The sequence below is a fragment of the Scyliorhinus torazame genome, chromosome 27 (genome assembly GCF_047496885.1).
Source record: "Scyliorhinus torazame isolate Kashiwa2021f chromosome 27, sScyTor2.1, whole genome shotgun sequence".
Taxonomy (NCBI): Eukaryota; Metazoa; Chordata; class Chondrichthyes; order Carcharhiniformes; family Scyliorhinidae; genus Scyliorhinus; species Scyliorhinus torazame.
Window position 1 is genome coordinate 36,974,892 of NC_092733.1, and position 13,458 is coordinate 36,988,349.

At 47.0% G+C, this 13,458-nt stretch overlaps 1 protein-coding gene across 1 annotated transcript in view; it reads right to left on the reverse strand.

The window, feature by feature from the left end:
- Positions 1-8,469: 8,469 nt before the first annotated feature.
- The window catches only part of LOC140403356 (C-type lectin domain family 10 member A-like), a 56,206-nt gene continuing 51,217 nt past the window's right edge, over positions 8,470-13,458 (reverse strand). The window contains exon 8 of the mRNA XM_072491263.1: positions 8,470-12,265. Within this exon, the coding sequence (XP_072347364.1) occupies positions 12,133-12,265 (133 nt within the window). The 3' untranslated portion in view covers positions 8,470-12,132. The remainder of the gene's footprint in view (positions 12,266-13,458) is intronic.

Below are 13,458 nucleotides of genomic sequence, written 5' to 3' on the forward strand. Positions count from 1 at the left end.
CAAAAAGTTGGTTTTCAGGTGCAACAGGTGATTAAGAAGGCAAATGGAATTTTGTCCTTCATTGCTAGAGGGATGGAGTTTAAGACTAGGGAGGTTCTGCTGCAATTGTATAAGGTGTTAGTGAGGCCACACCTGGAGTATTGTGTTCAGTTTTGTTCTTCTTACTTGAGAAAGGACGTACTGGCGCTGGAGGGTGTGCAGAGGAGATTCACTAGGTTAATCCCAGAGCTGAAGGGGTTGGATTACGAGGAGAGGTTGAGTAGACTGGGACTGTACTCGTTGGAATTTAGAAGGATGAGGGGGGATCTTATAGAAACATATAATAGAACATAGAACATAGAACGATACAGCGCAGTACAGGCCCTTCGGCCCACGATGTTGCACCAAAACAAAAGCCATCTAACCTACACTATGCCATTATCATCCATATGCTTATCCAATAAACCTTTAAATGCCCTCAATGTTGGCGAGTTCACTACTGTTGCTGGTAGGGCATTCCACGGCCTCACCACTCTTTGCGTAAAGAACCTACCTCTGACCTCTGTCCTATATCTATTACCCCTCAGTTTAAAGCTATGTCCCCTCGTGCCAGCCATTTCCATCCGCGGGAGAAGGCTCTCACTGTCCACCCTATCTTACCCCCTGATCATTTTGTATGCCTCTATTAAGTCTCCTCTTAACCTTCTTCTCTCCAACGAAAACAACCTCAAGTCCATCAGCCTTTCCTCATAAGATTTTCCCTCCATACCAGGCAACAGATTATGAAGGGAATAGATAGGATAGATGCGGGCAGGTTGTTTCCACTGGTCGGGGAAAGCAGAACTAGGGGGCATAGCCTCAAAATAAGGGGTAGTAGATTTAGGACTGAGTTTAGGAGGAACTTCTTCTCCCAAAGGGTTGTGAATCTATGGAATTCCTTGCCCAGTGAAGCAGTAGAGGCTCCTTCATTAAATGTTTTTAAGATAAAGATAGATAGTTTTTTGAAGAATAAAGGGATTAAGGGTTATGGTGTTCGGGCCGGAAAGTGGAGCTGAGTCCACAAAAGATCAGCCATGATCTCATTGAATGGCGGAGCAGGCTCGAGGGGCCAGATGGCCTACTCCTGCTCCTAGTTCTTATGTTCTTATGTTCTTATGCCTCCAATGCCGGTCTATCTTTCTTGAGATAAGGAAAACTGTTCACAACATTCCAGGTGTGGTCTAACTATTACGTACAATTCCTGCGCACAATTCTGGTCGCCACACTACCAGAAGGACGTGGAGGCTTTGGAGAGGGTGCAGAGAAGGTTTACCAGGATGTTTCCTGGTCTGGAGGGTGTTAGCTGTGTGGAGAGGCTGAATAGACTCAGACTGTTTTCATTAGAAAGACAGAGTTTAAGGGGTGACCTGATAGAGGTCTACAAGATTATGAGGGGCATGGATAGAGTGGGTGGGCAGGCACTCTTTCCCAGGGTGGAGCGGTCAGTCACCGGGAGTCACAGGTTTAAGGTCAGTGGGGCAAAGTTTAGAGGAGATTGCAGGGCAGGTTTTTTACACAGAGGGTGGTGAGTGCCTGGAACGCGTTGCCAGGGGAGGTTGTGGAAGCAGATACATTAACGGCGTTCAAAAGGCATCTTGACAAACACATGGATCGGACGGGTATAGACGGATACGGCACAAGGAAGTGCTGAGGGTTTTGGCAAAGGTTGGTATCATGACCGGTACAGGCTTGGAGGGCAGAAGGGCCTGTTCCTGTGCTGTCTTGTTCTTTGTTCTATTGCTCTGTATAGTTTTGGCAAGACTTCCCTATGTTTACACTCCATTCCCTTTGCAATAAAGACCAGCATTTCATTTGCCCTCCCAATTACCTGCTGGAGCTGCATGCGAGCTTTTTTTGGCTAATGCACGAGGACCCCCAAGCCCCTCCACGCTGCGGTTTTCTGCAATCTCTCTCCATTTAATAATATTCAGCTCCTTTATCTGCTCAGTCTTTGCTGTCATGTCCAGCACAGTCTTGTCAATTGGCAGCAAGAGTAGACGATGGATAACACGCTAGCCCTTAGCTCGATTGTAGATGTTCATGTTGCAACTCTACTGGAAATATGGGCATGTCACGAATGTTGGAGACTCTCCCCGCGGTGCTGCCGGTGGATTCAGATTTCTAGTTAGACTGGCTAGTTTGCCGGTGACAGATGCGGGGTGGGGGGGGGGGGGTGTGAGGAGGAGGGGGTGTGAGGAACAGTGGAGGGAGGGGGGGGAGGGGGGCACTTTTCTGTCCCACTGATGCTTACAGTTATTTGTGTAGCATATCCACCCCACCGCTGGGGACCCCACCATTGGTGGGACTGGAATATCCCACCAGCAGGATGGTCCGGAAAAACCCGGCCGTTAGTTCCTCGTTTGCTTTGAATGCAAACAGCTGACTGATTCTCGCTCACCTTTTTCCAACGTAAATGCAGAATCCCATGTTGATGGATTGAATGATGGGGCCGGTCTTGTGGCACAGTTGGTAGCGTCCCTCCCTCTTGAGCTCCGAGACACATCTCTCCCTCAGGCCCAGAAGATATAGGCTAGTTCCCAGCCCAAGGCTTGAAGGCTAAGGAAGGGCTGTACTGTGTGGCAAGGATTCTGCTGTGCTGGGGACAGGCTCACAAGAGGGGAAAAGACCAAAAAAAAAAGCTGCCAAATGAGTCCCTGGCTGGAATCGGCATTGGCTGCCTGCCAGAGCACTCACGTCAATACAGAAACTCACTATCGCTATAGGGAACATTGTGACCATCCACTAACAGTTGTTATCACATTTACACAAAAGGACAAAAGGCCATGATATGAATATGTAACCTCGAGACGGCAGCAGGGCAAACAATGAACAAAGAGGCCATCAGACTCATAATGGGCTAATAGCTGGTCAGACCGGAGTGTTTCAGCAGACAATGGATCTGGATTGATTCACCCTGGCTGAACAGAAGTATCCTGTTTATTTCTACGAATGAGTTTAAGTCTTGATGGGACAATAGAACACAGGCCGGGTGTGGGTGTGTATCATGACTCAGCGTTAGCCGAAGGAACATCAGAACACATTATCAGTGACAACCTGGGAGCCCCAGGAACAACCATTGCAGAGGGTGGTGGCCTGAGCTCGGAGCTCAGAGAAGAAGATATTGGTTGAATAAACTCGGTTTGTGGTTGAATAAACTCGGTTTGTTCTAACTGGAACGACGGAGGTTGAGGGCGACCTGATAGAGGTCTACAAAATTATGAGGGGCACAGACAGAGTAGATAGTCAGAGGCTTTTCCCCAGGGTAGAGGGGTCAATTACTAGGGGGCATAGGTTTAAGGTGCGAGGGGCAAGGTTTAGAGTGGATGTACGAGGCAGGTTTTTTACGCAGAGGGTAGTGGGTGCCTGGAACCCGCTACCGGAGGAGGTGGTGGAAGCAGGGACGATAGTGACATTTAAGGGGCATCTTGACAAATACATGAATAGGATGGGAATAGAGGGAGAAGGACCCAGGAAGTGTAGAAGATTGTAGTTTAGTCGGGCAGCATGGTCGGCACGGGCTTGGAGGGCCAAAGGGCCTGTTCCTGTGCTGTACATTTCTTTGTTCTTTGTTCTTTGTTCACGCTGATGATCATAGCCTGGCCTGCCCCCTTCACTGGTGCGGGTAATACCTAGAGCTCAGCCGTGAGTCTGAGGCATATGCTGTGTGAATGATTTTTAAGATTGTAATACCCAACAAAATAGAGTTATAGCTGGCAGTGTGTGTTTCCTGGTACCTGTCCAAGCTGATCGAGTAGGGGTTCCTCTTTGATTCATGGCACTGCCAGAGAGAGGGTTGATTGATCCAGCACCTCACCCCCACTTTAAACCTGTGTCTGTTTCTTTTAAGGATCAGTCGGGAAATCATTTCTTTCAGATTCTAACCCTGTTGCCTCATTTCCTCTTGCCTTTTATGTGAGTGAAATTTGTCACAAGTCGGCTGGGTGATATCTTACCAAAGACCCTCTCAGAATCTATCAGCATCACATTGACCGAATTTGCTATTTCTGAGCACCCTCACAAGCTTTCATAAATTATCGATGTGATTCACTTTTAACAATTTTCCCAATTTTTATTGCTTGTTATGTTATGGGCCAGGGTTTAGAGAACCCCAAAGTGTATCATGGAGTTCACCTGACGCACAACTTTTATTAGATTGTGGTATGGGTAGCACACGGCCCACTCTAAAGGTGTGGTACATCAGAAATGGAAAAGCAAAACAATGTTTATTCTATGAACTCAAGTTAACATTTTTAAAACATACAGTGAACATCTTAGCAACCATTAATTCAAATACAACCCCCAAAGACTACAACACTAAGTAATCCTTTAAGCTTTCCTTTTAACATCCATGCGACTTAAAAACAAAACCTTAATAGAAGCACATCAGGTTAAAGTCACCACTGAAAACATTTATAATTCTGAATTCACCAAATGATCAAGAGATAGGTTTTTCATGGCAGAGAGATCAACAGTACACCTGCTCTGTCTGGCTTCAGCTCCAACACTGAAAACTAAACTAAACTGCAGCAAACAGCCTAAAACAACATTAAAAAAGCTGACAGACAGCCCAGCTCCACCCACACTCTGACATCACTGATGAACACCCATTTCTTAAAGGTACATTTCTTAAACACCCATTTCTTAAAGGTACTCTCACATGACAGTTATCATTGATTGTCTCGTGTTAAGAATCCCGCTGATATTAAACGCGAGGACATCCCGGGCCGGATTCTCCGCCCCGCCGTACCACATTTCTGCCCCGACCCGCCGGCGGGATTCCCCCGGGCACCGGCATAATGGAGAGTCCCGCCGGCGGAGAATCCCGCCCTCCAAATCTCAAAAGGGTTACTTGGGACACAGGTTCTGAGCGATGTATATTTTCAATTTGGCCATTCATTGTGTGAACAATTAATAAAGAATATTTCTTAACTTTAAAAAAAAACACCCAACAAGATGTACTATAACACATCAGAACACATAATTACACTGATGGCTATACACCCACAATATTACATCACTTTACCCCTTGGTCCCAAATACTTCCATTCCCTGAACTCTGAGATGCCCCTTTGTCCTTAACTATCATCCAATATTTTCTAACTCTATGAGCTATAACCAGCAAATAGTTACCACGCACAGGTTATTTGCCAAGTTTGGGAAAACCATCTTCCGTTTCAGCAAAGGCAAAAGCTGCTACTTCTAATCGGGAGGCTGTTTCTGCAGCTGGGTGTGTCCGCGATGGCAGCTGTGTCCCTTTCCCAGTCATTGTGCTTTGAATGTATCATTCTTTTACCTTTGATGTTATCCACCTGGTGGAGTCGGCTTTTAGCACATGTATGCCAATTTCCTACCTCTCCACTTTGAAGTTACTTCTTCTCACCCCATTGTTTACCTCTAGTCTCCTAGGTAAACACCTGTTTTTCTCACTGATATGCTAATTCACATCTTAAAATCTCTTCAGACCGACACACCGATCAACTCCCTGTTTCAATTTGCTTGATCCCAATTTAATTTTTTAACCTTAATTTTCCCCAATTCTTAAACACATGCCCGATTAAGCATTTACCAATCTGCAGCTAGAGCTACATTGTTTGAAGGATTTTGGGCAGTGCGCCATCCATGTCACAGTCTGTCCCACCCATAAGCTGCAGGGGCCTCTTGACCTCCTCGCGAAACAGCATTCTTTGCTCCAAGAACTCTCTGCAAATAAATTTCTCAGAATCTCACTATCTTAAGAGTAATGATAGATTAGTAACCCTTCACATCGATTCCACAGTCAGAGGGAGAGGGGGACGGAATTCTGCAGGAGGGCCACATTGGACTCGAAACGTTAATTCTGTTTCTCTCTCCACAGATGCTGCCAGACCTGCTGAGTTTGTCCAGCATTTTCTGTCTTTTTATTTCAGATTTCCAGCACCTGCAGTATTTTGTTTTTATTTAGGGGTTAAAACTACTGATCGGTGTTTAAACATCACTGAAAACAGAGCCAATTGATAGCTGGGAAGCATTATAAACATGTCACTTTGAAATATAAAGATTGAGATTTGTCGGAAAATCAATCACTTCACTGCGCGTCAAGTGGTTGTCGAGTGGTTATAAAATCAATGCGCTGGATATTACGTAAGCAATGTTAAGCTTGTCGAACATTAGATACAGGAGTTCTAATGGAAACTGTAGACCTTTGCTAATCTGTAAATGAGCAGTAAAGGCCTCGCAGTGGAAACTGAGAGAGATACAGACGCTTTGCTGATCACAAACTCCAGGTCAGGTTCCAGAGCTGAAAAGAAACCCCCATCAAAGGAAGGATTATTTTAACCAGAGTCCTTGGAAATGAAAGGCTGCTCATTGACTGAGGGAGGCCGCAGGCTGCGAGAGCAGATCATTAAAGGGACAAGAGGACTTGATACAGTGGCGTCCGGAGTCTCCTGCTGACTATTCCCAGCTGGAATTTTCCCAGCCTGTGTTGGAGATGGGCTGGAAAGGAGAGAAGTGGGTTGGGAAAATAATGGGGGGCGGGCTGAGTTGGGATGGGTCCCTGATGCTTTCATACACACACTAACCGAGGGCTTTAACCCTTACCGGAGGCGGCATGGTAACACAGTGGTTAGCACTGTTGCTTCACAGCGCCAGAGTCCCAGGTTCAATTCCCGGCTTGGGTCACTGTCTGTGCGGAGTCTGCACGTTCTCCCCGTGTCTGCGTGGGTTTGCTCCGGGTGCTCCGGTTTCCTCCCACAACTCCCGAAAGACGCGCTGTTAGGTGAATTGGACATTCTGAATTCTCCCTCCGTGTACCCGAACAAGTGTCGGTGATGCACTGAAATATCATCTTTCACTTTTGCGCTCGAGCAGTGGAGTGAGATTCAAATGCACCCACCTCTAATTATTCTGCAGTACCCTCCATAGAAAATAGAAGCAGGAGGAGGCCATTCGGCCCTTCGAGCCTGCTCCGTCATTCATTATGATCATGGCTGATCATCAAGTTCAATGCCCTGATCCCGCCTTCCCCCATATCCCTTGATTCCTTAAGTTCCAGGAGCTATATCTAATTCCTTCTCGAAATTACACAACGTTTTGACCTCAACTGCTTTCTGTGGGAGTGAATTCCACAGATTCCCCGCTCTCTGGGTGAAGAAATTTCTCCTCACCTGAGTCCTAAAAGGTTTACCCTCAAACGATGACCCCTAGTTCTGGACTCCCCCACCATCGGGAACATTCTTTCTGAATCTACCCTGTCTAATCCTGTTAGAAGTTTGTCAGTTTCTATGAGATCCCCTCTCACTCTTCTAAACTCCAATGAATATAATCCTAACCCACTTCGTCTCAACTCAAATGACAGTCCCGCCACCCCAGGAATCCGCCTGGTAACCTTTGATGCCCTCCCTCATAGCAAGAACATCCTTCCTCAGATAAGGACACCACAACTGCTCACAATACTCCTCACCAATGCCCTATACAACTGCAGTAAAAGATCTCAATTCCAGGCATGCATGGTGGTGCAGTGGTTAGCACTGCTGCCTCACGGCGCCGAGGTCCCGGGTTCGATCCCGGCTCTGGGTCACTGTCCATGTGGAGTTTGCACGTACTCCCCGTGTTTGCGTGGGTTTCGCCCCCACAACCCAAAGATGTGCAGGGTGGGTGGATTGACCGCGCTAAATTGCCCCTTAATTGGAAAAAAATAATTGGCTCCTCTAAATTTATGAAAAAAACATCTCAATTCCTATACTCAAATGCTCTCGCTATGAAGGCCAAGGCACCATTTGCCTTCTTTACTGCCGGCTGTACCTGCGCGCTTACTTTCAGCGACTGGTGCACAAGGACATCAAGGTCTCGCTGACTATCCGCCTCTCTCAATTTACACCCATTCAAATAATAATCTGCCCCCTTATTTTTGCTACCGAAGCGGATAACCTCACATTTATCGCCATTATACTGCATCTGCCATGCATTTGCCCACTCACTCAGCCTGTCCAAATCCTGCTGAAGCATCTCTGTATCCTCCTCACAGCTCACCCTCCCACCCAGCTTTGTGTCACCTGCCTATTTGGAGATAATACATTTCGTTCCCTCGTCCAAATCATTACAATGTGACCAGTTGGGGTCCTAGCACAGATCTCTGTGGTACCTCAATAGTCACTGCCTGCCAATCAGAGAAAGACCCATTTATTCCAACTTTTTGCTTCCTGCTAACCAGCTTTCTGCTCATCGCAAGACATTACCCGTAATCCTATTTGCTAACTTTACTTTACATATTAATCTGCTTGGTGAGACCTTGTTGAAAGACTTCTGAAAATCTAAATAAATCACATCCACCGGTTCTCCCCGGTCAACTCTTCCAGTTACATCTTCAAAGAATTCTAGTAGATTTGTCAAACATAATTTCCCTTTTGTAAATCCCTTTTGTACCCTCATGTCTCCTTGACTGCTGAGGAACACAGTGACAAACCACGCAACTCAGAATTACAAATCATGTTTATTCAGAAATAAGGATGCCAGAAACAGGATTAAAGCAGATTTCATTACAAGACATTAACAGATGTGTGGTTATACAGAACTTGAATATTGCTGAAAAGAGAGGAATGTTGCTCAAACTTCTTGTATTGAACTCATCAGAGCGAACGCAAGAAAACCAAATTTCAAACAATCCCAATTTACACTACAGCAAGCTCATTAGTTGGCAAGTCACCTCTGATTGGCTGTGACTTTGTACGACGAGAAAGCAACTGTGAACTACAGGCTGCCCAAACTCCTGGATCATTCCTGGATCATGACCTTGCGTCTAATTGTAAGTCACTACTAGCAAGTGTAAATGAGCCTTGTTACAAACTCAACTGATTATATTAAATTGTTAGTGCAGCAACTAGCACAATCAGGATTGTTCAACAAATGCTGCCCAATCACGGAATCACACCGAACAATAGACATTTGGCTTTGGGTTTTGCAAAGACCAGCTGGTTGAGTGCGGTGTCATATTTAGGGTGGAGACACCATATTATGAAATTTCAGATGAAACTTCTTAAAATTGGACAAGCTACTGGTTGCACCACCATACACACACCCACCATACACACACCCACCATACACACACCCACCATACACACACCCACCATACACACACCCACCATACACACACCCACCATACACACACCCACCATACACACACCCACCATACACACACCCACCATACACACACCCACCATACACACACCCACCATACACACACCCACCATACACACACCCACCATACACACACCCACCATACACACACCCACCATACACACACCCACCATACACACACCCACCATACACACACCCACCATACACACACCCGCCATACACACACCCGCCATACACACACCCGCCATACACACATCCACCATTCACACACCCACCATACACACACCCACCATACACACACCCACCATACACACACCCACCATACACACACCCACCATACACACACCCACCATACACACACCTCCCATACACACACCCACCATACACACACCCACCATACACACACCCACCATACACACACCCACCATACACACACACACCATAAACACACCCACCATAAAAACACCCACCATACACACACCCACCATACACACACACACCATAAACACACCCACCATAAAAACACCCACCATACACACACCCACCATACACACACCCACCATACACACACCCACCATACACACACCCACCATACACACACCCACCATAAACACACCCACCATACACACACTCACCATACACACACCCACCATACACACACCCACCATAAACACACCCACCATAAACACACCCACCATACACACACCCACCATACACACACCCACCATACACACACCCACCATACACACACCCATCATACACACACCCACCATACACACACACACCATACACACACACACCATACACACACCCATCATATACATACCCACCATAAACACATCCACCATACACACACCCACCATACACACACCCATCATATACACACCCACCATACATACACCCACCATACACACACCCATCATACACCCACCATACACACACCCATCATACACGCACCATACACACACCCATCATATACACACCCACCATAAACACACCCACCATACACACACCCATCATACACACACCAGAAACACACCCATCATACACCCACCCACCATAAACACACACACCATTCACACACCCATCATACACACACCCATCATACACATACCCACCATACACACCCACCATACACACACACACCATACACACACCCATCATACACTCACCCACCATACACACACACCCATCATACACACACCATACACACACACCCATCATACACACACCATACACACACACCCACCATACACACACCCATCATACACACACCCATCATACACACACCCATCATACACACCATACACACATACCCATCATACACACACCATACACACACCCACCATACACACACCCATCATACACACACCCATCATACACACACCCACCATAAACACACACCCATCATACACACCATACACACACACCCACCATACACACACCCGCCATACACACACCCACCATACACACACACCCACCATACACACACTCACCATACAAACACCCACCATACACACACCCACCATAAACACACCCACCATAAACACACCCACCATATACACACCTGCCATACACACACCCATCACATACACACCCACCATAAACACACCCACCATACACACACCCACCACACACACACCCATCATATACACACCCATCATATACACACCCACCATAAACACACCCACCATACACACACCCATCATATACACACCCACCATACACACACACACACCATAAACACACCCACCATACACCCACCCACCATACATACACCCACCATACATACGCACACCATACAAACACACCATATACCCACACCATCCCACCATACATACACCCACCATACACATACCCACTATACACACACATTTACCATACACACACACCGTCCCACCATACACACCCTATACACCTGCCCACCATGCACACAGCCACCATACACACACCGTACACACAGACTCATCATACACAAACCCACCATACACACGCCATGCACACACCCATACACACCATGCACGCACTCCATACACACACCCACCATGCACACACACACCATGCACACACACACCCACCATGCACACACACACACCATACACATACACGCACCATACACACACACACCGTACACACACACCATACACACTCACCGTACACACACACCGTACACACAGACACATCATACACACACACACCATACACACGCCATGCACACACACTCCATACACACACACCGTGCACGCACACCATACACCCACCCACCATGCACACACACACCATGCACACACACACCCACCATGCACACACACACACCATACACACACACCGTACACACACACCGTACACACACACCATGCACACACACTCGATACACACACACCATACACACACACCATACACACACACCATACACACACACCATACACACACCCACCGTACACACAGACTCATCATACACACACACACCATACACACGCCATGCACACACACTCCATACACACACACCATGCACGCACACCATACACACACCCACCATGCACACACACACCATGCACACACACACCCACCATGCACACACACACACCATATACACACACCGTACACATACACACACCATACACACACACACCGTACACACACACACACACCATACACACTCACCGTACACACACACACACACCATACACACACCCACCATGCGCACACCCACCGTACACACACACCATGCACACACACACCGTACACACACCCACCATACACCCACACACACACCATGCACACACACACCATGCACACACCCACCGTACACACACACACCATGCACACACACACCATGCACACACACACCATGCACACACACACCATGCACACACACACACACACCATGCACACACACACCAAATATACACCAATTAAAGCTCCATTGCCAATGAACCTGAATGGAACATTTGAAAATTGATTCCCTTTCCACTCACTAAGACGTTTAGGAAGCCATCATTATGCTGCTTTCTCACAGATGGCGGAATATAGCGAGTCACATGGCCAATCATGCCACTCCCCCTGGCCAGAAGTCGCCACGCAGTCCTCTTCAGCAACGGGGTGACCACTGGGCTGGCTTGTGTGCCAAAACCTGAATGAGGAAAAGGAATAGAACAGAATGAATGGCCTGTTGTACTCTAAACTCAGTAAAAAGACCCTTCCTAATGTACACATTGCCACAAGTTTCCATTCTAAACTGTTGTAACCTCTGTAACAGTCCACTGGTGATTCAGCACACCGCCTTGAATGTTTCTGTGTCTCTGTCATTTTGTGCACTGACCCCAGTCTAAGGAGCCTTCTACCACCCCCCCCCCCTCCCACCCTCTCCCACCCCCCACTACTCAAGGACCTGCCAAATGGGCAGATATTTGGTCCAAAACTTTAAAAGGGAGCAGGAACTGATTGGTCTGACTGTGATGAGGCCCATTGATCGGCACAGAATGAACGGGCTCTCAGTCTTCGCGTGGACAATCCTGAAGGACCCCCTCAGAGCGGGAATCCTCGCAGGGAGGAGCAGAGACAATCAGCACCAACCCACTGAATCTTATTGTAATGGCTGTCACATTCTGGTAAATGTTCAAATGTCCCCAAGCCTCGCACTGTCTGAGTGAATGAGTGTGAGTGTGAATGAGTGTGCGAGTGAATGAGTGTGCGAGTGAATGAGTGAGTGAATGTGTGAGTGAATGTGTGAGTGAATAAGTGTGAGTGAGTGTGTGAGTGACTGAGTGTGAGTGAGTGTGTGAGTGACTGAGTGTGAGTGAATGAGTGAGTGAGTGAATGAGTGAGTGAGTGAATGAGTGAGTGAATGTGTGAGTGAATGTGTGAGTGAATAAGTGTGAGTGAGTGTGTGAGTGACTACGTGTGTGAGTAACTGAATGTGTGAGTGAATGTATGAGTGTGAGTGAGTGTGTGAGTGACTGAGTGTGTGAGTGAGTCAGAGTGATTGAATGAGTGTGTGAGTGAATGAGTGTGAGTGAGTGTGTGTGAGTGAATGAGTGTGAGTGAATGCGTGTGTGAGTGTGTGAGTGACTAAGTATGAGTGAATGAATGTGAGTGAATTAGTGCGTGAGTGAATGTGTGTGTGAGTGAATGAGTGTGAGTAAATGTGTGTGTGAGTGAATGAGTGTGAGTGAATGAGTGTGAGTCAATTCGTGTGAGTGAATGAATGGGAGTGCATGAATGTGTGAGTGAATGAGTGAGTGAGAGTGAATGAGTGTTTGAGTGAATGTGTGTGTGTGAATGAGTATGTGAGTGAATGTGTTAGTGAATGCGTGTGAGTGACTG